The 27411-nt window shown below is 38.4% G+C and overlaps 8 protein-coding genes, 1 long non-coding RNA gene, 1 other non-coding gene and 2 pseudogenes across 11 annotated transcripts; 5 read left to right on the top strand and 7 right to left on the bottom strand.

Annotated features, from left to right (window-relative positions):
* Window positions 154-2160, top strand: LOC104756351 (thaumatin-like protein 1). The gene is made up of 3 exons (XM_010478926.2): window positions 154-525; window positions 611-1322; window positions 1756-2160. The coding sequence occupies exons 1-3, from the start codon at window positions 474-476 to the stop codon at window positions 1979-1981; spliced, it is 990 nt and encodes a 329-aa protein (XP_010477228.1). The 5' UTR covers window positions 154-473; the 3' UTR covers window positions 1982-2160.
* On the bottom strand, window positions 2203-2286 carry TRNAL-CAA. The gene has a single exon. It is a non-coding gene; the product is annotated as a tRNA-Leu (tRNA).
* Window positions 5530-6221, bottom strand: LOC104756352. The gene is made up of 2 exons (XM_010478927.2): window positions 5944-6221; window positions 5530-5873 (listed from the first exon to the last, which is right to left on the bottom strand). The coding sequence occupies exons 1-2, from the start codon at window positions 6133-6135 to the stop codon at window positions 5634-5636; spliced, it is 432 nt and encodes a 143-aa protein (XP_010477229.1). The 5' UTR covers window positions 6136-6221; the 3' UTR covers window positions 5530-5633.
* LOC104759302 lies at window positions 6929-9001 on the bottom strand. The gene is made up of 3 exons (XM_010482248.1): window positions 8722-9001; window positions 8048-8595; window positions 6929-7948 (listed from the first exon to the last, which is right to left on the bottom strand). The coding sequence occupies exons 1-3, from the start codon at window positions 8999-9001 to the stop codon at window positions 6929-6931; spliced, it is 1848 nt and encodes a 615-aa protein (XP_010480550.1).
* LOC104756354 (probable 3-beta-hydroxysteroid-Delta(8),Delta(7)-isomerase) lies at window positions 10534-11860 on the top strand. The gene is made up of 4 exons (XM_010478928.1): window positions 10534-10794; window positions 10962-11102; window positions 11174-11282; window positions 11376-11860. Exons 1-4 carry the CDS (start codon window positions 10653-10655, stop codon window positions 11653-11655), a joined length of 672 nt encoding a protein of 223 aa, XP_010477230.1. The 5' UTR covers window positions 10534-10652; the 3' UTR covers window positions 11656-11860.
* Window positions 12291-13271, bottom strand: LOC109130192 (annotated as a pseudogene).
* LOC104759303 (agamous-like MADS-box protein AGL75) lies at window positions 13600-14278 on the top strand. The gene has a single exon (XM_010482249.2). It carries the CDS (start codon window positions 13640-13642, stop codon window positions 14276-14278), a length of 639 nt encoding a protein of 212 aa, XP_010480551.1. The 5' UTR covers window positions 13600-13639.
* LOC104756355 lies at window positions 14459-15313 on the bottom strand. The gene is made up of 2 exons (XR_762301.2): window positions 15250-15313; window positions 14459-14780 (listed from the first exon to the last, which is right to left on the bottom strand). It is a non-coding gene; the product is annotated as an uncharacterized LOC104756355 (long non-coding RNA).
* Window positions 15354-18952, bottom strand: LOC104756356 (annotated as a pseudogene).
* LOC104756357 (agamous-like MADS-box protein AGL75) lies at window positions 19158-20102 on the top strand. The gene has a single exon (XM_010478929.2). It carries the CDS (start codon window positions 19198-19200, stop codon window positions 19834-19836), a length of 639 nt encoding a protein of 212 aa, XP_010477231.1. The 5' UTR covers window positions 19158-19197; the 3' UTR covers window positions 19837-20102.
* On the bottom strand, window positions 20205-25946 carry LOC104756360 (kinesin-like protein KIN-6). Its single transcript, XM_010478935.2, has 24 exons — window positions 25343-25946; window positions 25063-25262; window positions 24831-24957; window positions 24597-24696; window positions 24267-24397; window positions 23922-23987; window positions 23768-23830; window positions 23614-23664; window positions 23427-23509; window positions 23241-23343; window positions 23091-23136; window positions 22767-22921; window positions 22436-22636; window positions 22246-22305; window positions 22068-22154; window positions 21913-21972; window positions 21740-21826; window positions 21583-21642; window positions 21405-21491; window positions 21176-21315; window positions 21002-21092; window positions 20754-20881; window positions 20583-20664; window positions 20205-20483 (listed from the first exon to the last, which is right to left on the bottom strand). The coding sequence occupies exons 1-24, from the start codon at window positions 25880-25882 to the stop codon at window positions 20388-20390; spliced, it is 2844 nt and encodes a 947-aa protein (XP_010477237.1). The 5' UTR covers window positions 25883-25946; the 3' UTR covers window positions 20205-20387.
* On the top strand, window positions 26121-27372 carry LOC104756359 (DNA-directed RNA polymerase I subunit RPA12-like). 2 transcript variants are annotated; one of them, XM_019238654.1, is made up of 6 exons: window positions 26121-26266; window positions 26409-26548; window positions 26666-26706; window positions 26983-27051; window positions 27144-27200; window positions 27284-27372. In XM_019238654.1, the coding sequence occupies exons 2-6, from the start codon at window positions 26431-26433 to the stop codon at window positions 27356-27358; spliced, it is 360 nt and encodes a 119-aa protein (XP_019094199.1). In that variant the 5' UTR covers window positions 26121-26266; window positions 26409-26430; the 3' UTR covers window positions 27359-27372. The 2 variants fall into 2 exon arrangements, with proteins under 2 accessions (XP_019094199.1, XP_010477236.1); XM_010478934.2 differs by having other exon boundaries at window positions 26412-26548.

Consider the following 27411-nt stretch of genomic DNA (forward strand, 5'->3'; position numbering starts at 1 on the left):
AATGGTTTCTTAGGATAATTGAACACTTGAGTAGTTTAGTTGATTTTGGGTTAGACTAATTCATTTGCGTTTAAGTGTTTAACTTTATAACGTTACCTTTTTTCAAGCCATAAAATATCATATGAGTTATAACAAGACATGGTTGAGAAATGAGATATTTTTTACTTAGAGCCGACCAGAAAAAGAGCAATCTAGTATAGTAGTAGGCTAAATGTTTCTTCTCACTTTTATCTTTTTGTCAGAGACTCATTTGTCAGTAACCGTTTGATCACAACGGCTAAATGAACCACGTGGTCAGACATACCGTAACATACAAAACACACAGCAACACTTGATTGTAGCTCATTAAAAAAGATCGTCAACAGAATTAAAACTCTTTAAAATCACACTCCTCTGTTTCTCACCATCTCTGTTTCGCTCTATCAAGAAGAAGAAGAAACAGAGAGCGTTCACATTATCCCTTCAACACAATCATGGCATTGATCTTCTTCTTCTTCTTCTTGTTATCGAACTTGTTCTTCTCCGGTAAGAATCTTTCTCTAATGTATCTGTAAATCTCAACGACTGTGTAATCATTTTTAAAGTTTCTTAATTTGTATTATAATCGCAGGAGCTATGTCGAGGAGCTTCACAATAGCGAACAAATGCGACTACACAGTTTGGCCGGGAATTTTATCTAACGCCGGAGTTCCTCCGTTGCCGACCACCGGCTTCGTTCTTCAAAAAGGGGAGACGCGTACAATCGACGCACCATCTTCATGGGGCGGTCGGTTCTGGGGAAGGACACTCTGCTCCACCGGTTCCGATGGAAGATTTACATGCGCCACCGGTGATTGCGGTTCCGGAAAACTCGAATGCTCCGGAACCGGAGCTGCTCCTCCGGCGACTCTAGCTGAATTCACTCTCGACGGCTCCGGAGGACTCGATTTCTACGACGTGAGCCTCGTCGACGGCTACAATGTGCAGATGCTGGTGGCTCCTCAAGGCGGTTCCGGCCTGAATTGCAGCACTACAGGCTGCGTCGTCGATTTAAACGGCTCGTGTCCGTCGGAGCTAAGGGTGAATAGCGTCGGAGGAGGCGATAAGGGAGGGACGGTGGCGATGGCTTGTAAAAGCGCGTGCGAGGCGTTTCGGGAGCCGGAGTATTGCTGCAGCGGCGCGTTTGGGTCGCCTGATACGTGTAAGCCTTCTTCGTACTCGAGGGTCTTCAAGAGCGCGTGTCCACGCGCCTATAGCTACGCGTATGACGATAAGTCTAGTACATTTACGTGCGCTAAATCTCCCAACTACGTCATCACGTTCTGTCCTTCTCCCAACACCAGGTTAATTGCTTGGTCTATTTACTTTTCACCCGATTCGTGTAAAAATTGGTGGTTAGAAATAATCAGTGCCGGCGCTGACCCAATGCACAAAGTGCATTTGCACCATGTCACAATATTTTGGAAAAAATTATAAGATTTTTAGGCTCTTCAATGTTTCATATTTTGATTAAAAAAACCCCAAAATACTGAAAATTTATAAATAAGACCTGTAAATTAGGAGAAAAAAAAAATTTGGCACAAAGTGCAAGAAAAGTTTGAGCCGGCCCTGGAAATAATTACTTTATAATCATAGTGGCTGACTAACTTTACACTAATGATGATTATTAAAAAAGTTGCTTGTTGTATAATCGAAGTCACTTATAATCATTATTAGCCATTATGATAGAAATCGTTTGTCACGCTTCAAAGCACTTATTATTCTTTTATTTTGCAGCCTAAAATCAGCGGAGGAACACAGTACAGAGACAATGACGACGACATCAAGTTCAAGCTCCGGGAGTAAGACGTCATCGTCGGAGTCGCAGTCGCAGTCGCAGATGGTTTACGAAGGTGCTCTGGACGAAAGCAGTGGTTCACCACCATCTACGTGTCACGGCGTATCACGTGTGATCACAGTCGCTCTCTCGTTTGCTTTTTGTCGTATGTGGTGGTTCTTCTGAGTAGATTCTTTTGTCTTTAGTGTCTGCCGACGTATGCGAAGAAACAAGAACGTATATAGGCCTTAGAAGGTCTTTTTCTCGTCCAGCCCATGTGACGTTTGGATTGAGTTGTTCACTCGAGATTGAGATATGGACCTTGTATAAGCCTAGAAGATATAATTCTTTTTCATGTATTTATAATTCAAAAAGAAAAGAAAAAAAAAAGAGAAAAAAAAAAGATTTGTCAGGAGTGGGATTTGAACCCACGCCCTCTCACGAAGACTGCGACTTGAGCGCAGCGCCTTAGACCACTCGGCCATCCTGACATGAGTTTTCGTCTCAAAAGTTCCTTTCTATGTTCTGACAATCTCAAAAGTCCCTCTCTTTTTTGGCATTTATTTTTGATTTTTTTTTAAATCTGAGAATGTGTTGTTTTACACTCTTGTCCATAGAAAAATTAGATATTTACAAAAAATACCTGAGTAGTATCTACCAAAACTGAATCGGATCTAAAACCCAAAAAAAAACTGAATCGGTTTTTTTTAAAAAACAAAACTGCTCTCTCTCTCGTCACTCTTCTCTTTCTTCGGGAAATTCGAATCGATTTGGGTAAAACTGTAGAACTAGGGTTTTCTCGTTTTCATTCAATCAACCAAAAATAGAGTAAGAAGATGGTGAAAACAAGGGGGGGTCTTGTGAGGAGGAGGAGTGAGCGTTTGAAAGAGAAGAAGATCTCAGAAGGAGATGGTGGTTCGAAAGCAAAATCCGATTCGCCGGAAGTAGGTGTGTCGGGTTTGAGTCCGGCGACAGTAGGAGGAGAGAGAGCTTTGAGTACGGTGGCGGAAGAAAGTGAAAGTCGAGTTTTGGAGGAACCCAATCCGGTGGTCGGAAGAGAAAATGCGAACGAAGTAGAGAAAGCAAAATCCGCTACTCCGGAATCAAGTAATGGAGAAGAAGATGATGAAGAAGGAGGAGATAACGAGAGATCTACTTCTGTGGAATCAAGCGATGGAGAAGAAGAAGGAAACGATGAAGGGGAAGAAGGAAACGATGAAGGGGAAGAAGAAAAAGATGAAGTGGAAGAAGAAAACGATGAAGGAGAAGAATGTGAAGAAGGGGTAGAAAAAGACGATGAAGGGGAAGAAGAAAACGATGAAGGAGAAGAAGGTGAAGAAGGGGAAGAAAAAGACGATGAAGGGGAAGAAGAAAACGATGAAGGAGAAGAATCGGAAGAAAAAGACGATGAAGGAGAAGATTGTGAAGAAGGGGAAGAAAAAGACGATGAAGGGGAAGAAGAAAACGATGAAGGAGAAGAATCGGAAGAAAAAGACGATGAAGGAGAAGAAGAAGAAGAAGAAGATAAGGAGGGAAGTTCGAACTCGGCAGGTAACTCGAGAAGGAGTACAAGCGAAAGTGAGATGGAGCACGAGGAGGACAACGATGCAAGTGTAAGTACAACAAGTCTGTGTCATTCGTTCGGAATTTGAAAACTCATTGGAATTTGAAATTGATCAAGTAGAACTGGTGCAACTATTGGTGTAGAACTAGTAGAACTTGTGCGACTATTGGGTGTAGAACTAGTAGAACTGGTACAACTAGGTGGTGTAGAACTAGTAGAACTGGTAGAACTAGTTGTTGTATAATTGGTATAACTTATATAAAACTGATATTGTTGCAGGAATCGGAGGAAACAGAAGCGATGAAACCTTTAGGAATGCACTTCGAGCCTAGCCAGTACAACAAGAAAATCAAGCTATCGACTAGGTGTCATATTTTTGAAACTTTGAAAACGCTGGATAAATTAGAGCATCCACTAACTAGTTCTGAGAGGGATTGGTTTGAGAATCATCCACAATTCAAGCACATTTTTCACATGCCAAGGGAACCAAACCACAAGCTTATGGGAATGTGGATGCTCTTACTTCGAACGGCTAAAATCGAAAAAAAGAAGGAAGCATGGTTTGTTGTGAATGGTGTTCCAATCCGGTATGGTCTGAGAGAACATGCTTTGATGTCTGGATTAGATTGTCGGTGCTATCCACTTGATTACAAGGAAGCCGGCGGTACCGTGTTTCGAAGGAAATATTTTTTACGAAAAAAAAAGATTACACTTGAAGATGTGAGGAGACACCTATTGGTAATGCAACCAGATCGTACTCGTGATAGGTTGAAGATGGCGGTTCTCTACTTTTTAGGAAGCATCATTGCAGGCTATACAAAAGACTCGGGGAGAGATGCAATGGGTATCGATGATTTTGTTGTAAGCGCAGTGAATGATCTAGGTTTTTGTGTGTCTTTTCCTTGGGGGAGATTATCATTCGAGAACATGCTAGAAGAGATTTCCCATACAATGAGTCATTTTAATGGGGTCGTGGTTAAAGAGAATGCATTATGGCCTGTTCCAGGTTTCTGTATTCCATTGGAGGTTAGTTAGTTTAAAATTTGAAGTTTTCTCATTGTTGATATTTCTTATAAGTGAAGCTGATTTTAGTTTTTTTCCTTGTGTTGTGTAGTTTTTACTATTTGAGGCAGTTCCAATTTTGGCGAACACTTACGTTGACCAAATTCCTGAGGCGGATGCAAGTTGTCCTAGGATGTGCAGGAGGAAATTTAAGAGGACCGGTCAGAAAGGTTTTCCTCTAAAGAATATTGGTGATACACTTGGTACAACAACGGTTAGTTATCCTAGCAATTGCCATTATTAATCATTTGAATAAATTGGTTTGTAATGTATCTAAAGTAGGTCGTTTACACAGGCAATTGCTAGTGTGATCCCTCATAATGATGAAGAAATTCCTCTTCTCGATTTAATCATGGAAGAAGCTGAGGAAGAGGATACCCATGATGTCGTTGTTGCCAATTGGATGTGGCGCCTTCGTAGAGGACTACCTGTACTTTTGGAGGAGATGTACACAGCCGATGTGGCTACTCGTTCAGGACAAAACGATGCGAATGAGGAAATAGTCGCCAATGAACAACCGAGAGAAGATACTGTTGAGTTGGTGGATCTTCTAAGGACCATGAAGCAGGATATGAAAACCCAGTTCGATAACATTTCGGCGAAGATTGATGGGCTTGAAAAAAGGATCGAACCGTTGGAAGTATATGTGAAAGAGCAAGAGAAACCAAAGGTAATACTTCGTAATACTATAGTAATACTTGATAATACTAGAAGGTGTTAACAAAATTTGGTTTCATGTCAGGCGCCTGTAGCTGATGAGCAACCGAGTACTTCGCAAGAAGGAGGGAGAGGGACGAAGAGGAAAAGGTCTAAGAAGTAGTAAAACTATGTTATTTTCTTTGATTTGTCATCGTAGTACTAGTAAAACTATGTAAAACTTTGTTATTTTGTTGGATTTGCGATTGGTACTGGTATTACTAGTTAAACTATGTAAAACTACGTTATTTTCTTGGATTTTCCGTTCGTATTTTTGGTAAAACTACGTAAAACTAAACAAAAACTAGAGAATTCATATAAGAAAAATATAGAACATGATTCAATTCAAGAAGGAGGCATAATCCTAGAAGTCACATAGAACATCATGATTAAACAAGAGAAGTCACATGAAAGATAAGAAACTGATTCAACAAGAGAATTCAAGGAAAAGATAAGAAACAGAATCTGATTCAACAAGTTTTAAACCAACGTAGAATGAGATCGACTCAGATAATATCAATCGAAACACAACCTATCCAGGAGATCGACTCGAGTGGTAAGCAACGCCAACTCCTCCTTTAGTTTGGCAATCTCGTCACTCTTCTCCTTAAGCTCCATCTGCAAATTATAGATCTTAGTATGATGGGGTTCAAATTCCTTCAATCTCTCCCAATGGTTATCAACATCTTTCCTTAAGGTTTGGGTTTCTTCTTCAATTGCATCAGCCCAATTTTTCCGCCTGTGCAATCCATCATCCTGCAAATTATATCAACGAACAGTTAACAAAATCAGGTATCTCAATTGTATTTGATTAAATTTAATTTACCTTATACTTAACGCAAGTAAACCATCTCTTTTTCTCTGTTTCTGTTGGAGAGATCTCATTGACGATTCGTTTGCCACATGGGCAAATTCGAGGCATGCCAAAATCACCATCGGCTATGGCTTCTCGCCATGCTTGTAACTTCCTCGCCTTCTTCTGATCAGCATAGTATGGGTCGGCCTCAAATTGTTCCATAGTTTGAGAAGGAGAGAAATAGATCTAGGATCTTCGACTTTGAAGATGAGAGAAGGAGGACTCGGTGTACTTTAGGTTTCGAAGAAGAAAATGAATGAATGGCTGAGAATGGAGAATGAGCTGGAGTGAAGATAAAATAAGAAAGAAAGAAAGAAAAACGCAATGCTATCGTCAAAAAAGAAAGAAAAAACGCAATTCTGGCCACGTGTAAAAGATGTGTGCGTTCACACTGTGTGTTCACACACAGTTTTACCGAGTAATGCGGTTGCACTAAACTTGCAAATAGTTGTACTTTAGAGGTTTCTCAGTTTAATTAGTTTTACTAAACCTTAGCATTACTTTTTTTAGTTTTACAGTTGATTAAACTTAACTAACATACAATTACAAGCTTTTTGCAACTTCATAAGTTAAAACTTATAATTCTATAACTTTTTTCATGCTTACTTGGTAATTATTTACAAAGTGACATTAAAAGTGTAAGGAAACACTTGTTGAGATTCTTCAATAAATAAATTAAAATTGGTATATTTTCGAAAATTATTCATTTATAGTAGAAACCTATGTAGAACATTTATACTATACAATATGTATTATACAATATGTATTGATTTTAGGTAGTACCAATTTTATTATTTTTACCAGTTTTATCTTAGTTCTGCCAGTTCTGCCAGTTATACTCTCTCATATACACATATTTTGAAAGAAGAAAATATTAATAGACTTCAAATTAAGTTTCAAACCAAGTTTTACATTAAGTATCAAACCAAACACAATTGATACATGAAGAGGTGAATCAAACATGAACATTATCTCCAAATAACAACCATTGGAGTCCTTGTCTCCGGCGCCTTTTATTCTGCGTCCTAGGTCGAGTTTTTGGTCGTTTTTCCCCAGCAGATGCATACCTTTTTGTTTTCTTTCTTCCCCCTCTTATTTTCCGATTCGGAGGTATGATCTCCATATCTTGGACGTCATCTAGGACATCCCATCGAGACTTATCAGGTACTAAATAAATTGTCCTGCAATATGCAATTGCCCACAGCTCCGTCCAATAATACTTAGAACACAACTCATGTAACTCGAAATCCTTACCTCCATATTTTTGGTATGTAATGAAAGACGCCAATGCATGCACACAAGGATACTTTTGTATATCGAAAAACCTACAACTGCAACTTCTCAATCGCAACTTCACCAAATAAGGCTTTCCGTCACTGTCAATGACATTGTATTCAAGCTCGAAACCATTTAGCTCTATCACCTTTAGTTTCTCAGCAGTTGCCCATAAATCATGTAAGTAGTTCTCCACTAAAGGCACCAATTTATTTGCGACTGATCCAGACACAGCATCTTTTCGATGTTCATTAAACCATTCAGAGAATTTTTTAAGTATTGCATCAAGCATGGGTATCAAGGAGTACCTCCTTGCATCTTTGAATACACTGTTCAACGATTCAACACAGTTGCTTGTGTCTAGGTTGTATCTATCTCCTGGAAAAACACATCGTGCCCATCTTTCTTTCTGGGTAGATTCTTCAAGATACTTGGCAGCAGAAGGATATCTTGTCGTAAAAGATGCGTAAGCAATGTTGAACTCAGCCACTGTGTAAAACCTACTACACTCCATGAATCTCCATGCAACAACGTCTTTGTTCACGTTACGAGCATAACCTTTCACATTTTGGGATAAATGCCATATACAAAAACCATGATGAGCCAGAGGATACACATTAGCTATAGCTTTTATGAGACTTGTATTTCTGTCAGTCATAAATACTATTTCAGAAGAATCCCCAACAACGGTTTTCAACATCTCCAAAAACCAATTCCAACTTGCATCATTCTCACCATCAAGAACACCAAACGCCAAGGGATAATGGTGACGGTTAGGATCTTGAGCCGACGCAAAAACAAGAACACCCTTATATCCGTTCTTTAGAAAAGTTGCATCCATAGTTATAACTTTCCTCATGACTTTAAATCCTTCAATGCTAGCTCCCAAAGCTATGAACAAGTACATGAATTTATTATTCTCATCGCAATGCACATATGATCTTGTACCATGATTAACCTTCTCTAACATGTGCAGATAACATCGCAACATCTTGTAGCTTTCTTCTGGGCTACCTTTCAAATCAGTAACAGCTTGATTTTTCCCTCTCAACGCCGTGGAATATGATATATCAACACCTAATTTTGTCTTGACAAGATCCATGATAATTTTCGGAGGTGGAGTTTCCATTTGCCCTGGATAATCACCATGTAAAAGAGAAGCAACTAATTGTGGAGTGCCTTGCCTCTTACTATTGCTTGAACTTTGACTAGCCCGAGAGCATGTATGCATCTTGTTGTGCCTTCTAATCGAGAAAATATCTGTACCTCGAATCCTACCACCTCGTAAACCCCAGTTACATCCTTCTTTAGGACATTTGACCACATAACGCACCTTGTCCGACTTTACTATTTCAAAACTAAAACAGTTAGCGAATGAAGCTCTATCCACCACATCTTGCAATGCCTTCTTGTTTGGAAATTCTTGAAGTTTAGTCAGATCCAAACCGTCATCCCATGGTTCAATATACTTACACGGTTCTACAACAGGGCGTGGCTCAGTATATTCATCACCTTCATCACGTGATTCAGCTTCACCCTCTTTATTAGAATCACCCTCTACAGCCTTTTCTTTGCCTACGTAGACAACAATGGCGTTAGGTCCGATTTCACCATCCTTCGCATGTTGGTTTTCATAGTTCATACCAACAGAACTTTGGTCCCCTATGGGCACTGTGGGCACTGTGGGCACTATGGGCACTATGGGAACTTGCTCAGGCTGAGGCTCAGAAGGGATGACATTCACAAACAACATACATCTTCGCTTCTCATAATTAACGGAGTCTAGATAAACATTAACATCCTCATCATCATTAAGCTCACAATGCTCCAATGTTTCTACCAGTAGTGGCTTGTAGCTCAGCTGCAACTGAACGTTACTTTCAACAAACCCAAGCTTCCTCTGTATCCTTGCTTTTAACATCAACAATGTTATATTCCTCTTAAACATTATACTATACATGCGTCCTTCATATTTAAAATGTAGGCTGACGTTCTCGCATATTGTATCCTGCCAAACCAACCAATATAAAAAAATCATAATTAGTACTACTACTAGTTTTACTAGTTTTACTAAAAATATCAGTATTACCAGTTTCACCACCTTCTCTCTCCTATCAAAATCGAATCGAATGGTACACGAGTTCTAATCGAGTTAATTCACTGAAATCGAAAGCCAAATCCCTTTCTTATCTAATAGATAGCTCAATCGACCCATAAACCTTTGTAAAACACCCAATGTGCTAAGCTTTCTTCGATCTAAATCCAATTGAATTTCTATATTTACAAATCAAAAACAAATTCAACCAAAAGCAACTCTAAAGTGAAGTAACGCACCTGCATTTTGAAGAACAACTTGATTCAACTTGATTTGGTGAAGAACGACAGCGGTAGGAGCTCCGACGACGGAAGAATCGCCGGCGGCTGGATTGAGACGTGAGTAACCAGGTGGGTTTCGAGTGGGTTTATCGGGTCGAAAACGAGAGCTGGATATGTTTTTTTATTTAAAAATTTTAATCTAAATCAATGAAATTAGAAGGCTAAAATCGTCTCACCATCTCTTATTAAAAAAAGTGAGGGTATGAAGAATAGAGAGGGAGATAAGAGATTTGTCAAAAAATTTTAGGGAGTTTTGAGACGTTTACTCTCCTGACACTGTTTGACTTACGTGTCTCAGACTTAATAAAAAACAATAAATTCGGTGGATCAACTCATATTGACCAATTATTAAAAACTAGCCATGGGCATTCAGGTACTCGGATCGGGTTCGGATAGGAATCGTTCGGATTTGAGTTTTCGGGTAGAGGAGTTTAGGATCCATTCGGGTAAATGTAAAAATTTGGTTCAGTTTTGGTTCGGGTCTTTTCGGGTTGGATCGGGTATAGATTTTTAGAACAGCAAAAAACCCAATTATTTTTGGATACATAAAAACCCAAAAGTTTACCCGAATACCCGATAATTTTTGGGTAAATCTCGGTTTTTTGGATAAATATCCGAATTTTCGGGTAAATACTCGGAATTTTGGATAAAGTTTTGAAATTTCGGATATAGTTTCGGGTATTCTAGTTAAAAAATCGGGTATTCGGGTCCTAAATTATTAATATCTATTTTTATTTCGGATATTTTCGGATTCGGGTTCGGTTCGGGTTTTCGAGTAGAGGAGTTTAAGATCCAATAGGGTAAATCCTAGATTCCGGGTTCAGATTCGGGTCCAATTTTCCGGTTCGGTTTTTGGGTTCCGGTTTTTTTTCCCAGGGCTATTAAAAACAAAGGACGAGTGAATTACTCGGATCGAGATTACTTACTAGTGGCACATCGATCAGATCTAGTAGTAGCTCTACAACTCAACATTGTTGGTCGTTGACCAGAAGAAACACAGAGAGTTAGAGAGAGGAAAAACAAAAGACATGGAGGAAGCAGCGCATCCTTACGTTCCGAGAGATCTGAAACTGCCGGGATACGTACCAATCTCAATGTCTATGTCCACCATCCTCGCTGTCTACCTCGGTGCTTCCCTCCTTGTCGTCTCCCTCGTCTGGCTTCTCTTAGGTAAAATCCAATTCCCGCTCCACCTCAGTCTCTGCATTGTCTGTCAAAACCAGATCATCCTTTTAAACTTGAAACTTTAACAGATTAAAAGAATTGATCTTTAGTTTTGACCCAGTTCAATTAGAGAATTGTTTGCTGATGGGTTGGTTGGTTTGGTTTGGTTTCAGGGAGGAAGAAAGCTAAAGTTGAGAAATTGCTAATGTGTTGGTGGGCATTCACTGGTCTCACTCACATTATCCTCGAAGGCTATTTCGTTTTCACCCCTGAGTTTTTCAAGGACAACACTTCTTGCTACCTCGCTGAAGTCTGTAAGTTCCTCTTCTTCTCGCTGAAGTCTCGCTGAAGTCTGTAATTAGCTTAAAGATTGTTTCTTTCATAGGGAAAGAATACAGCAAAGGTGATTCGAGATACGCAGGTAGGGATTCTGCAATTGTATCTATTGAAGGGATCACTGCTGTTATCGTTGGCCCTGTTTGTCTCTTAGCTATGTAAGTTCCATTTCATTTCAAGTGAAAGTAGTATCTTTGCCATTTGGTTTTTGTGTGAGTAGTTGAATATTGTTGTTGTTGATGTAAAATCAGATATGCCATTGCTAAGGAGAAGTCGTATAGCTACGTGCTTCAGCTTGCGATTTCGCTTGGACAGCTCTATGGATGTTTGGTTTACTTCATTACTGCTATCTTGGAAGGAGACAACTTTGCTACAAACTCATTCTACTATTACTCATACTACATTGGTGCTAACGGATGGTGGATCTTGATACCGTTACTCATTTCTTTCCGTTGCTGGAAAAAGATTTGTGCAGCTGTTGCCAACAACATTGTCGAGACAAAGACAAAGACAAAGAAGAAACTCCGTTGAAGCAAAGAATTAAAAACTCTTCTTTCTTCTTCTTCCAACATTCTACCTAGTGATGATCTCTTCATCTCTTCAGGTTATTGCTATTATAGCAGTGAACATGAGTCTCCTTTTGCGGATGATTTATCCATTTTAAAAACTTTTGGCTATGTTATATCTTTACAGCAATGAGCAAGGGGTATAATTTATCTATTTTTTTCATTTGATATTTGCATTTTTGTTAAGCTTTTCTTTACATTAACTCAAGGTCTCGTTTATACGGCTAATCACAAGGGATAAAAAGGTGGTCTTGATGGTGGGACATAATAAAAGTTGCAGAGATATGCATAATGGGTAGCAAGCAACAAAACGACCACGCCAGTGTGAGTTGTGGAGATATACATCTCAGTGGTCTTTGACAAGTATAACAATGAAAATGTATGTGTGTACTTAGGAGATCATCTTTTGACAAGTACAAACGAATCTGATAACGGAGCTTATTTACCAAAATTTAAGATATCTTGATTTGTTAACACAGAGTTAGAGGAAATAAAATAAAAATACAAAGAAAAGCTAGAAATCCAACTAAAATAGCTAGAAGAAACCAAACTATCAAAATACAAAGTAACATCCGATTGTAATTGTATCAAAACACACGATCACACGACATGGATGTTGCATTTGGATAATCGTTTAGGAAGAGCAAGAAGATCATTTGTGAGTTGCAACTTGTTGTCTGTCTCATCAGTAGTATTCACTTTCATCTCTTCAAGATTCTCCATTTCTCTCAAGAAGCACTTCACTTGGTTCAGTTCCTCAAGACTTCCTTTATACCCTTGCATCTCAACCACCTTCACCACAATATTCCCACCATTAAAGTTCACCCCACAATCGCTTAAGCCGCACAAACAATTAAGGGATAGAGTTTCTAGGTTAGGAGATTTTTCGATCAAGGCATGCATACATCACCTGCAACAAACAAACCATCAAACAAGACACAGGAAGAAAGAAAGAAAAAGAGAAAGGAAAGAGATAGAGATGGAGATCAGAGACATGCCTGCCTGAACAGTAGAAGAAGAGAGGTAAAGGATTTGAAGACTGAGAGATAGAATTCACGATTTTTAAACAGGTGCCGTGTTCATAACTCCATCTCCCACTCCGTGGGAAAACAAGATTCAGGCGGGCTTCTAAAAGAGCATCGAAGCAATCCTCCGATTCATAGAGACAAGTTAGATAATCTGAGTAGTCGAGGTAGACAAGACTGGGTGTGTAGATTGACAAAACGCGAGGGGAATGAACATCGTTGTTGTAGTGAACCGTGAGTTTCTTGATGTTGCCGTGGTCTATAAAGTGAGGAGCTGAAAGATCGTCGAATATTCACAATCTCTATCTCTAATGTAAATGTGATGTATGTATAATTCTTCGAGCTCAGGGCAACCCCTCAAGCATCACATCACACAAACAATGATTTGAAAACCAAACTGTGTGGAGGAAGAGACTCTTAAGCAGGGGAAGACAAACCTCCCTCAAAGGAGTCTTACCAAGACAATTAGTTCTGTTCCTAAAGTGAGCTTGACCAATGTGTTTTTGTTAATGTATAGCCAGTATAGGGTGCTAGTAAGAAGACTTGGTGGCTTGTGCAATATTTATGCGAAGATCAAGATCAAAATCTCATTGTTTTAATCGGAATATACATGAGATTTTTTTTTTTAATTAAATATTTCTTTTTGTTGTAATCAAAACCATCAACACATAATTACGCAATCTATGCAAGATATGGAAATCGTATCTCATAAACGAAGAGCGCGTGAAAGAAAGAAAAAAAGTAAAGGTTTCCTTTTTATCGATGAGACGAGAGAGTGAAAAAATAAAAAACGCATCATTCTTTCTATCTAACCCTAGCTAATGACCTATATATATATATATCTCTATAAATATTTCCATATACTGTAGTTTCATTCTCGCTTTCTCATCGATCTTTTTTGTTTTTTTTCACAAGAGAATCACCATGCGACTACCTTCGTCTTCGTCTTCTTCCTACTCACTAGCTTCAACGAGTTTGAGAAGTCGACTCGAAACCATCTTTAGGAAAGCCAAACAGCTCTCGATTCTGTGTCAAGTTGATGTGTGCGTTATCTACTACGGACCTGATGGAGACCTAAAAACGTTTCCAAACGACAAAGAGAAAGTGAGAAACATGGCTATGAGGTACAGTCGGCTAAACGATTCCTTGAGAAGGAAAAAAAGCTTTAATATTTCTGAGTTTCTCGAGGGGGAAAAGGACAATCCGAACAAAAGGAGGAAGACGAGTCCGAGTCCGAGTCCGAAGAACGTGGATGTATTGATTGACTCTTTGGAACTCAAGATCTCTACATTCCAAGAAAGGGTTAGATATCTTGTTTCGCAGGAGAAACACAAACTACTGGATCATCATCATCAGAGTTTAGCATCATCGACACCCTCCTCCTCCTCCTCCTCTCTCACGAACCGATCTTTGAACCCTAGCCAGCAGTTCTCGCTACTCGTGTATAACCATGGAGACAATACTCTCTCTCAGATCCCACTCTCTGCATCAAATCTCAACCATCAGGATTTCTCAGCGTTATTTCAAGAATCTCTGTTGAAGAATGAACAAAACATGTATTAATTTGCTAAAAAACCTTTTATGTACTTTTTGTATCTCTTTTTTTTTTTGGTAGCTGTAACAATCTTCTCTTTATGTCGTGTTCTTCTTGTTGTTGTGTCCTATATCTTAATTCAACCAATCTTTGTCTATTATTTTCCAAATATACACATTGTCTACTTCTTTCTTGCTAAAAACTCTAAAGGCCTAATGAAGTTTTCATACATTTATTTTGGATTTTGCATAACGCATGACAAGTATCCTCTGTTTTCAACTCTGTTTCAGTACTGATTCATAGTGATCAACTTATGTTTATTAATCTTTTAATAGTAACAATAACAAATATACAACTTATGCTGACTACTAGTCTTTATACTGCTATTATGCCAGATGATTCGTTCCCTTCCATTATGTCTGCAGCAGCTTCCCACTCCCCTTGATCTCTATCTCCTGATGGTTACTTGGAAGCTTCGGTTGACTCGTTTGTGTTCACTTGTATAGGACACTGAGATACATATGGTTTCAGCTGTAAAATCCAAATATATATATATATTCATTCATCAGCAGAGCAGCTAAATCACATAACAAGCATAACGTAATTAAAGTATGCATTCCCATTTCAGGTTCCTAACACAAAAACTTACAACGAACCAATATATTAATCAGGATCACAAACCCCTAAGGAGCTTCGACCAATACGACTTGAAAGAAGATTTCTCAAGGATTATTCTCATGTTCAGTTACGAAGCATGCAACATACTATCGGCTATTTATATTTTAGCAGAGCTAAATTAACCCCCTAGGAAGCTTAACACATTAAGTAAGCATTCCCATTTCAGGTTTCCTAACACAAAACTTACAACAAACAACAAGATTTATCAGGAGCACAAACCTAGGGAGCTTCGACCAATAAGACTTGTAAGAAGATGCAATCAACATAATGGAGGAATTAAAGACAAAAGGAACAAAAGAGTTTACAAAGTGTAATGAAAAACCTTAAAGCCAGTGAGATCAGGGACTACGTAATCTGGCAATTTATCTGGCTGCACAACATATCCTCCTGCATAACACCATGTCTCAAAACTTAGNAATATACAACTTATGCTGACTACTAGTCTTTATACTGCTATTATGCCAGATGATTCGTTCCCTTCCATTATGTCTGCAGCAGCTTCCCACTCCCCTTGATCTCTATCTCCTGATGGTTACTTGGAAGCTTCGGTTGACTCGTTTGTGTTCACTTGTATAGGACACTGAGATACATATGGTTTCAGCTGTAAAATCCAAATATATATATATATTCATTCATCAGCAGAGCAGCTAAATCACATAACAAGCATAACGTAATTAAAGTATGCATTCCCATTTCAGGTTCCTAACACAAAAACTTACAACGAACCAATATATTAATCAGGATCACAAACCCCTAAGGAGCTTCGACCAATACGACTTGAAAGAAGATTTCTCAAGGATTATTCTCATGTTCAGTTACGAAGCATGCAACATACTATCGGCTATTTATATTTTAGCAGAGCTAAATTAACCCCCTAGGAAGCTTAACACATTAAGTAAGCATTCCCATTTCAGGTTTCCTAACACAAAACTTACAACAAACAACAAGATTTATCAGGAGCACAAACCTAGGGAGCTTCGACCAATAAGACTTGTAAGAAGATGCAATCAACATAATGGAGGAATTAAAGACAAAAGGAACAAAAGAGTTTACAAAGTGTAATGAAAAACCTTAAAGCCAGTGAGATCAGGGACTACGTAATCTGGCAATTTATCTGGCTGCACAACATATCCTCCTGCATAACACCATGTCTCAAAACTTAGAGAAAGATAAAACGAACTCTAGAAAACAGATGCAAAAACTGTATATAATACTATTGATTAATATACCATATTTTTTAGGTGGAAAGCTAACAACTTAAACGCAATCATGACAATTATAAATCTAGAAAGATTGAGCTCCAGTCGTCAAGCTACACCATGTCACAAAATTGGAGAAAGGTAAAAATCAAGTCTAGAAACAAATGCAAACGATGATCAATACTTTGCCAAAATGGAGTTAAAGTTGTTAGCTTTCCACCTAAAGAATCTAGTATCTAAAGCCAGCCATGTAAAAATCCTGAAACTTAGTTGATAACAAATTTGACTAAAGTTGCATATATATGAAGTCTTATCGATGATAGAAAAGATCAATGGGATTCACCAAAAATCTAGCCTCACCTTCTCGTTAGTTCTATAGCATGCATCAAGTTTCAAGCTTTGTTTTTTTTTTTAACCATTTGATTGATTTAAAGGCACAGAGTTTTCTAATAAAAGAGAGGCAGAAGGAACATACTTGATCAAGACCAAATTCCAAGAAATGACGCAGATTATGTCGTGATCTCCGGATGCTAGTAGATAACAGGTAGACAAGATCACATATCAAAACCTGAGTAGACAAAACCAATCACATTCGCAGCCAAACAGAACCTGCAATCAAGAATCTTTTTTTTTTTTTTTTGGTAAAATAAACAAATAAATATTGAAATGTTGGCCCGGAATAGAGCTGAATTCAAATTCAAGGGATTATAAGCCTAGCTAGACACACGAAACTTTAATGGATCACTAGAGCGGTAACATCAATGATATGTCACAAAATAGAGAGGAATACTTGAACGAAGTGTGAAATAGGCAAGAATTGAAGAAGATAAGCATTTTCCTTTTTATTGCATTCGCCGGACTTGAACTCATGAGGTGAAGGAGCCATGCCCTCAAACCAAATGAGCTAACAAGTCTAGGCAGAGGAATCCTGCTTATAATACTGAAGTCTGTACATGAATCAGATAAAATTAGTTCAAATGATGAAACCAACCATATCTTTGGTTATATACTTGAGACTTCAAGCATCTTGAGATGTTTTAGTCTTTGAATTATCACAGTATGTTCTTATGAAAGGGAAAAGGTAAGGTTAGGTAAGAGGATCAAATTTACAAGGATGAAGTCTATTAATATTCAGAAAAGACCAATGAGACTTACTAATAAAAATCCAGTCTCACCTTCTCGCTAGTTCTATCGCATCAAGTTTCAGTCATTGGCTAAGCATTTGATTGATTTAAAAGCACAGAGTTTTCCAATCATAGAGAGGCAGAAAGGAACATACTTGATCAAGACAAATTCCAAGAGATGCCGCAGGTTAGGTCGTGATCTCCGGATGCTAGTAGATAACAGGTATACAAGATCACGTATCATAAAACCTGAGTAGACAAAACCAATCACATTCGCAGCCAAACAGAACCTGCAACCAAAAATGCAGAAAAACACACAAGAATAAATCAACTCTAGGAAACATTTTACAGGAAATTTTAGCAGTTTTAAAAGTAAGCCAAAGAGAAACTGTTATAACTAGAGCAAGTCATTAGATAACCACATTAGCTCAAAACGACTTCCGTGGCTAATTTCATCAGAAAGCTTCAAAATTTCACAGAGAGATTGAAACCAAATCAGAGTAATCTAGCCAAATATTTTTGACCTCAAATGAAAATCAAAACCTAAACTTAGTCTAATTCCTTGCCAGTTGATAAATTTATTGGCTTAACCGGCTAACTTCAAGAGAAAGCTTCAAATTTGATACAATGTTTAAACCAAATCTAGCCAAAACTATGCGACATCAGATGAACATCAAACCTAAACATAGTCATATCCCTTCATAAGCTTAAACGACTTCTACGGGTAATTTCAAGATAAAGCATCAAATTCCACAGTGATTAAACCAAGTCAGAGTCACCTAACCAAAAATACTTGACACTCCGATAAAAATCAAACCTTGGAAAGCTTCAGCAACTTCAAATTTCACACAGTAATTTGACCAGTGAGATCAAACTCATCTAGCAAGAAACATATTGAGCTCAGACGAGAACCAAACCTAAACTTAGACTTTTAAAGGTACTAACATATCACAATCAAGGACTTCAATGGCAAATCAAGCCAAATATACTTGACACTCCGATAAAAATCAAACCTTGGAAAACTTTATTAGAAACTTTAAATTTCACAGAACCAAATCTAAACTTAGTCTTCGAAACTGGTACTAACATATCACAATCTAGGTAACTATTTTAAAGCTAGTGCTCCTTGAAAACATCTTCAGATCCTTAAAAAGTTTGAAACTTTAACCTGAACTCTTTGTAATTGTAGAAAGAATCACGAGCCCATCCTTTATCTCTCTATCAGCAACCATAACAGAAAACGAAACGAGACACGCAGTAACCCTAAATCCAAGCAAAACTTTCCTAACCAAACTCGCCAATTTCGATTCACGCGGAGTAGAAGAAGAAGAAGAAGAAAAGCTCGGCGGCCTCAGCTGTCTCCTACTCTCACCAAGCTTCTGCTGATCCTCCTCAACGAGATCCATGGCTATCGGGGATTGAAGACACGGTGGGCGAATCAGGAGGTGAATCAACCGTTGTTTGTGGTAATGAGTGTAGAGATGATCTTGAAGTGAAGACATCTCTAGGAGGTTGAGTGGTGAACAAGATTGAGAAGCGGAGGTTTTGTAGATTGAGAAGACTTGTTGTGTTGTTGTTGCTTCTTCTTCCAATTTTGTTGACATTTTGTGGGTTTATTAAAGAATTAATTTTTAATATGTTTGACTAAGCGGAAGTGATGAAGTAAGCTCTTGCAACTGTCTCTCCTCTCTGGGGAAGAAGACGAGAGAGTGAGTGAGGGACTTTAATAAGAAACAAGTGTTTGCAAAAAAGGGGCTTAGCTTTATTTTTCTTTGACTTTTTAACCTAAACTAATTAATTAACGAAGAAATAAAAAACGCATCATTCTTTCTATCTAACCCTAGCTAATGATGACCTATATATATCTCTATAAATATTTCCATATACTGTAGTTTCATTCTCGCTTTCTCATCGATCTTTTTTGTTTTTTTTCACAAGAGAATCACCATGCGACTACCTTCGTCTTCGTCTTCTTCCTACTCACTAGCTTCAACGAGTTTGAGAAGTCGACTCGAAACCATCTTTAGGAAAGCCAAACAGCTCTCGATTCTGTGTCAAGTTGATGTGTGCCTTATCTACTACGGACCTGATGGAGACCTAAAAATCTTTCCAAACGACAAAGAGAAAGTGAGAAACATGGCTATGAGGTACAGTCGGCTAAACGATTCCTTGAGAAGGAAAAAAAGCTTTGATATTTCTGAGTTTCTCGAGGGGGAAAAGGACAATCCGAACAAAAGGAGGAAGACGAGTCCGAGTCCGAGTCCGAAGAACGTGGATGTATTGATTGACTCTTTGGAACTCAAGATCTCTACATTCCAAGAAAGGGTTCGATTTCTTGTTTCGCAGGAGAAACACAAACTACTGGATCATCATCATCAGAGTACTTTAGCATCATCGACACCCTCCTCCTCCTCCTCTCTCACGACCCGATCTTTGAACCCTAGCCAGCAGTTCTCGCTACTCGTGTATAACCATGGAGACAATACTCTCTCTCAGATCCCACTCTCTGCATCAAATCTCAACAATCAGGATTTCTCAGCGTTACTTCAAGAATCTCTGTTGAAGAATGAACACAACATGTATTAATTTGCTAAAAAACCTTTTATGTACTTTTTGTATCTCTTTTTTTTTTGGTAGCTGTAACAATCTTCTCTTTATGTCTTGTTCTTCTTGTTGTTGTGTCCTATATCTTAGTTCAACCAATCTTTGTCTATTATTTTCCAAATATACACATTGTCTACTTCTTTCTTGCTAAAAACTCTAAAGGCCTAATGAAGTTTTCATACATTTATGTGGGATTTTGCATAACGCATGACAAGTATCCTCTGTTTTCAACTCTGTTTCAGTACTGATTCATAGTGATAACCTTATGTTCAAGTTCAAGCTTTTAAATTTTTGTGAATGTTCAGATGCGCAGGTTGTGTTGTACCCATCTCAGATCCCTGCATTTTTGTTAAGCTTTTCTTACATTAACTCACGATCCAATTTATACGGCTAATCACAAGGGACAAAAAGGTGGTTTTGATGGTGAAACATAATACAGGCTGCAAAGATATGCATAGATAGCAAGAACCAAAACGACCAAGCCAGTGTGAGTTGTGGAGATATGCATAGATAGCAATAATATGTTGATGTTGTTAGAGATGAAGATTGTCAGTGAGGAGGCGGAGGAGAGTGACACTCCCTTGGCTTCTCGGTTGTGACACTGTCGTCTTCTTTCCACCTCTGTTCCCCTGCAAGTGAAGCAATGGACAACTTAATCACATGACTTTGATCTAAACCTTCTACCAACATAGTTTAAGTTTGCTTCTTTGTGTCTAGCTCGGTCATACCTTTGGCTCGGCGATATCATCCTCGATCTCTAACGTGTTTATTTCTCTTGTTAATAGCACAGACGCAGCAGGTTGGAGTCTCCTGTTACAGGAACAAAGGTTTTCTATTTAAGTAAACCTGAAAAAAGTGACAGAGAAAGAAGAAATAAAGATTGGCAGATAAAAAAGAACCTTTTTGGTTTCTGTCCATTCCTCTGTTTCTTAGTTGATGTAGGTTCTGCTTCACGGGCAGGGACCTCAATTTCCTGACCTTTGGTTGATTCTGCTTTCTTTTGAACACGAGTCTTGGCGGTTTTAACCTAGAAATGAGAATGAAGTTTCGTTATAGCAGTTTTAAAGCATTGTGAACTTTGACTTTTGTTCCATGAGATGAAGTTGTCAAGGTTTGTGGAGGAGCATGAGATTGAGAATGGCCAAACCTGTGGTTTCTCAATCTGCTTATCTTTTATGTCCAAGTCATTCATTTCCTCAGTTAGCGATCTGGATGCCGCTGGCAACAATCTTCTGTTTCTGGAAAGAACCAAAGAGAATTTAGACAGAGAGAGACCGGTTCCTACAAGCTTTAATAGAGAAGATCAAGATACACTCTTAACCTTTCTTGCTTCTCTGAATCGGGACATCTGCGGGATATTGCGGATTTTGTTTGAAAGTTAGACATCCGGCTGTTGATGCAATCTTGACTAACTTCAACTTGTTCTGGTGAAGGTGTTGGATCATCTTGATTCTGGATGACCTAGAGGAAAATCAGTTTTGAGTTCTTTACATTCTAGAGTTGTCGAATCTAAACGGACTGATCCAATGAATAAAATTATTTCATTATACCTGATCTCTTGGAAAATCAGTAACTTCAGTTTCAACATTAGTAGTCGCAGAAGGAATCCCCACATTTTCTTCAGAATTGATAGACTGCTGATAAGTGCAAACACACAACAAAGAACATGATTTCATGAACAAAGTTTCTGAGTGACACAAAGAATATGTCAACTTGAACTATCCTTACCCTTGGCTCTGCATCATTCTGAGAAGACAAGTGACACGGAACAAGTACAGCATCTTTTACCTTAAAACGCAAAATGGAAATCAGTTTTGAACTCTTTACATTCTGGTGTTGTCGTATCTAACGGATTGACCCAATGAATGAAAATATTCCATTATACCTGATCTCTTGGAGACTCAGTAACTTCAGTTTCAACATGAGTAGTCGCAGAAGGAATCCCCACATCTTCTTCAGCACTGACAGACTGCTGATAAGACACACGACAAAACACATAATTTCATCAACAAAGTTTCTGAGTTACACAAAGAATATGTCAACTTGAACTATTCTTACTCTTGGCTCTGCATCATTCTGAGAAGACAAGTGACATGGAACGAGTACAGCATCTTTCACCTTAAAACACAAATGGAATCAGTTTTGAGTTCTTTACATTCCGGAGTTGTCGTATCTAACGGATTGACCCAATGAATGAAAATATTTTATTATACCTGATCTCTTGGAGACTCGGTAACTTCAGTTTCAACGTGAGTAGTCCCAGAAGGAATCCCCACATTTTCTTCAGAATTGACAGACTGCTGATAAGTGCAAACATACGACAAAGCACATGATTTCATGAACAAAGTTTCCGAGTTACACAAAGAATATGTCAACTTGAACTATCCTTACTGTTGGCTCTGCGTCATTCTGAGAAGACAAGTGACTTCGAACAAGTACATCATCTTTCACCTTAAAACACAAATGGAAAGGTTATTACTATCAAAGAATTTAAGACATGCAGCCTTAGAACGAACAGATACTCCAAGACATAATTAGTAAACAGATATATATACAGAACAACATAGCAGCCAGGCACTACATTTTTGCTTGGCACAGGAGACTCGCTGGATTCATCTGCGTTGGCTTCTTCGTTTACATATACAACAGCTTCTACCTCAGGTATACATGACTCTACCAGGCAAGAGGACTTGAGACTGATCAACTCTGTCTCCAATCCAAGAGATTTTAGCTGTTCTCTTCGAAGGCTATCCTTGAGAGTGCAAATTTCACCTTCTGCAACCTAAGATGATATAAAAAGAAAAAGAAGATATATTTCAACTGTGATACATCATAGCTTCAAGGAAGTTATCTCAGTCACAAATTGTTCAGTGTAAACAAAGCCAAATGATAGGCAAAGTCAGGATATTTACTTTTAGTTTTTCGTTGTACTGCTTCAGAACATTCCATAAGACTCTAGAAAAATTCCGCATGATGATGTGCTCTCGCTCATTTTTATCTTGGGCAACATGTTCCAGCCTCGGAGGTGATCTGTCGGTTGCATCAGATTTCTTTCCCTGCAAATGCACTGGTGAGAAGACGTACTAGATATTAGCTTTCTTGTTTGAAAACAAGTCTTTTCTGTAATCTCTCATCTCCTTGTCTCTCAGGGAAGATAAGAGATCACAGAAAGAAAGCGACCAATGAAAATTCCATACAGTCAAAAGTGTAGAAAAATTGTCCGAGAAAAATCTTACCTTCCTGTGCAATTTGGTTTCTCTCTCCATGGGAAATGTCTTCAATCTAGAGATGGCAAACACAACAGTTTTTAGTAAATGGCATATGCCAATAACTTTTCAGTTTTGCTGAAAAATACAATAAAAATGTATCGAGGAAGCCAAACTTACTTGGGAGTTCTTGGGAGCACTAAGTTTAATCTTCTTGTTCTTTTCAGCTCGTGGACATGTCTTGAGCTGCCTCTTGTTGCAAGGTTCCTCAGTGTTATCAAATCTAAACAAAACAACAAATTCAAAACCATTAGCACTTGCGACAAAAGTATACTTCCTCTTTGAGTTCATAATAAAAAGCATTACTTTATTTTCATATACGGTGATGCTTGTCTCAAAAGATAAGAGGTATCAAGATAATCCTCTTCCCCTGCTTTGACAGTTAAAATCTGCAAAATAGATAGAAGATGAGAAGAAAAGTTTTCAATATTTAAAATTTAACTGTTGTTAAAGAACTCAACAAGAAGAAATCCAACAAATCTGTTACGCATACCAAAGCCATCCGTTTTTTCCCCTCTAGGTAATCGCGCAAGTACCTTGTTAACTACATAAAGCCAAAATCATATTACCGTATAGAATGGAGGAAGATTAAATAACTCATATATTATTTAAAAAATAATGTGCAGGGTTTTTAAGGTAGACGCTACCAAAGAATTCTGATGATGTTTCTGAAATCCTTTCTTTCGGTTCTTCTGGTACTCCAACAGTGACTGCCAACAGGTACCGAGTGTTCATGGTTAGTAAAATTGGAGGCATAATAAAGAAGAACAGCTCGAGGGAGACCAAAATCAATGGCCTTACCCGTAAACATTGACCGAAAACCATGGATGTGTTATTGATGAAATTACTCTCAACCAACCTTTCTCCCTGCAAAACAATTTGAACGGGCAAACAGGGACCAAGTTTTAGTTTACAGATGAAGACATCTTCACTGTTAAATCAAGTCCTATTTTGATGCTAAGAACAAGCGACAATATCTTACAGTCACCTATAATCTGTAATTAAACTAGGAATATTTTCTCCTAAGTATCACACTGAATATGTATTTATCAGACAAATACTTTCAGAGATGACATATATATGTGGCTTTGCATATCAAATGTGTAAAGAGTCCATACACACAGTGTAAACACAATAGATTAAAACCTGATTTCCTGTTCTTTTCTCTCTTTCTGCACCCGCCAGATCCACTATTGTCAGCATAGCATCACTAGACTGCATTTTTGTTTCGTTGGAGAAGCCATTGCATGACGCTCGTATATTAATGACGCATTGTGTAATTCCAAAATTAGTATAGAACATGATGACATCAAGTTAAACATTATTAAAGATGGCTTTATATTCCATGTTAAAGGCTCCTAATTCAGTTGATTTATCGATTAAATAAAGGGTGTCAGGGTGTGTTAGCAAAGGTTAAAATCAAGTTGGTGTACTGAAAAAGGTTAAAATCAAGGTCGCGCAAAAGTTTTGTTGCCAAGTACCTTGATTGACTGTTCGAGTTTGTGGTAGCTGTTGCACGTTTCAGCATTGCTTGTCCAATTAAAGACTCCGCTTCCTCCAAACTCTGGATTGGGACCTACTTAACACAAAATAATTGACAAAAGACGGAGAGTTACAATGTCCATCTATCATAATGAAATGCAACTCAATGTTATTGTCAACCCAAGAAACACGAAACACCACGCACACCCAAAAACAAAACTCACAAACCTCTTTCAAACCCCTGATGGTCGATTGCTGCACAGACAATTCAGAGCTTTCACCACTTAGTAAATCATAAGCTTTCTCCCCTTTCCCTCGTTCGGAGCATATTTCAAATATGGACATGTTAAATGACCTGAAGAAAAGCAAAAGAGATGTTATGGAACAATAAACATACAAGCTATACAGTTTGGTTTTCCTGCTATTGACACATCCCTGGTGTACCATAAGTACTAAATACCTCACAGAAACATCAGAACTCTGATCACTCTTATTGAAAATCTGACGGAGAGTAATTGGCACAATTCCAGGATTCTTCAAAGTTCCAAAGACAGTATGAGTCTTCCCAGAGCCACTAGGTCCCAACGCAGCCAACATTCCACTTTTCCCTTTCATGAAATCCTCCAACAAAGGTTGAACCATTTTATCATACACATCGTTCTACAAAACAAACATCAATTAATCGGTCATCTCAGAACCAAAAAATTAAACCAAAAAAAATCGCAAAAATTGGATCGAACCTGGGAACAATCAGCCGGGAAGACATGAGAAAACCCTTCGTAAACCTCAGTCTTGCTTCGTTTCAGCTCTTGCAAAGCTTGAGGCGGAGTTAATGTGACTGAATACGAATCGTTCAACGCAATACAAGCCACCGCCGCCGACTCTTCGTCCCTCTTCTTAACCCTCTTCGCAACCTCCGGGTTCCTATTCTCCTTCGCGGTGTTCTTCTTCGAAGGATTCTGCGGCCAGACATTTCTAGGTCTGCTCTTCGCTGTAGTGGTGGTAATAACCTTGGTGAAGGTTTTCAAAGGTTTGATTCTCAGGAAGATCTTCAAGCTCTCTGAAACGGAGGAGGGTTTGGTTTCGGATTGAGGGATTTGGATGGAGAGAATCTCGTCGATTGGGAAAGTAGGAACGTCGTGAGAGGAGAGAGGTGGTTGTTGTTGCTTGGTTGTAGTGGTATACGGTGTTGCTCTAGCTCTCCTCGGAGGGTTTCGTCGTACTGTTACGGTTGAAGGACACGGCGGAGGACTGAGACTTTTCTGCTTCTCCTCCTCCATTGATTGTCTCAGTGGCGGAAAAATGGAGCGTTTCAATTTTCAACTTTCAATTTTGATTTTGTTTTTTGGTTTTCCCCAATTTTGAAATTTTATTTCGGTACGAAATTAATATTTAAAATAAATACTTTTCAAATTTCAACTAAGCTCATATATTGGGCTTTAAGTAGAAGCCCATTAGATTTGTGCAATAAATTACACTTTCTTCAGTCTTCCCGAGTTCTTGTCTCCGTCTCCGCCTCCGCCCCTTTAAAGTTTAAACCCTCGTCGCCACCGCCGGAAACTGTAAGCACAACTCACTAACTACCGTTGGAACCTTAACTGCTCACTTTTACTACTCGTTCTCTTTTCTCATAAAGTTCAGTAAACGTCTCGCCGCAAGTCCAGGTTTTGTGATTTTTTCTTATTTTGTTTCTATGTTTTCTGATTCTACTTTGATTCTATGTAATGTGGGGTACTTCTTAACTATCTAAACATTTGTGTTTTGGTCAGTTTTATTATATTCTAAGTTTCTTCGTTTGCGTTCTAGAAGGTTGTGTCTCAATTCTCAAATGGAGAAGTCGCGGGAAAGTGGTTTCTTGTTCTGTAGTTTGTGTGGGACGATGCTTATCTTGAAATCAACCAAGTCTGCAGAATGTCCACTCTGCGACACAACCCGAAATGCCAATGGTATCCATGATTAGATTCGTGTTAAACTTTTATATCTGAATCATCGAACGGTTTTGATTCTTGGTTTGGTTGGTTACTCTTATTGTCTTTTAAACGTCATTCTTCTTTTTTTTATAGAAATCATTGACAAGAAAATAGCTTACACCGTTGCTGCTGAGGTATGTGCTTTTCCTTTATTCACCACTGTGGATTCTTGTCTTACTAGTTTGCTTTATCATATATTCTCTCTGTTATTCACAAGTTATGTAGTAAAGATCTCGCTCTTGATTTCCTATGGTCCATTGTTATATACTTCATAGGCAGTGAACACACACATAGACCCGTGCCTGTTCTGTTTACTTAGTTTCAAACCTGAAATTGGAAACAAATATACCCACAAGGCAGAGTTAGTATACATACAAACGTCATGTTCTTTAAACTTTTCCTTTTTTCAGGATATCAGAAGAGAACTAGGAATATCTCTGTTTGGTGAGAAAACGCAGGAAGAAGCTGAGCTACCTAAGGTAACTTGAGAAGAATACAGAATTAATAAGCATATTATTATGCCTTTTTCTGAATCCGTGACTTTTTTTTATTTTCGCTATTCTGTTTGCAGATCAAAAAGGCTTGCGAGAAGTGCCACCATCTGGAGCTTGTATACACAACCAGACAGGTAAGTCTAAGCTTTCAAGTTCTTCCTCTTGTCTTCTTGTTTCTTTTCGAAGGATGTTTTCACCAGAGTTTCTTGATTTACAGACAAGATCAGCGGATGAAGGACAAACAACATACTACACTTGCCCCAATTGTGGACATAGATTCACAGAAGGTTGAGATAATATTATCATTTCCAGCACAGAGAAGACCAGTTTTGTTTCTTACTTTGA

The sequence above is a fragment of the Camelina sativa genome, chromosome 17 (assembly GCF_000633955.1).
Source record: "Camelina sativa cultivar DH55 chromosome 17, Cs, whole genome shotgun sequence".
Lineage (NCBI taxonomy): Eukaryota > Viridiplantae > Streptophyta > Magnoliopsida > Brassicales > Brassicaceae > Camelina > Camelina sativa.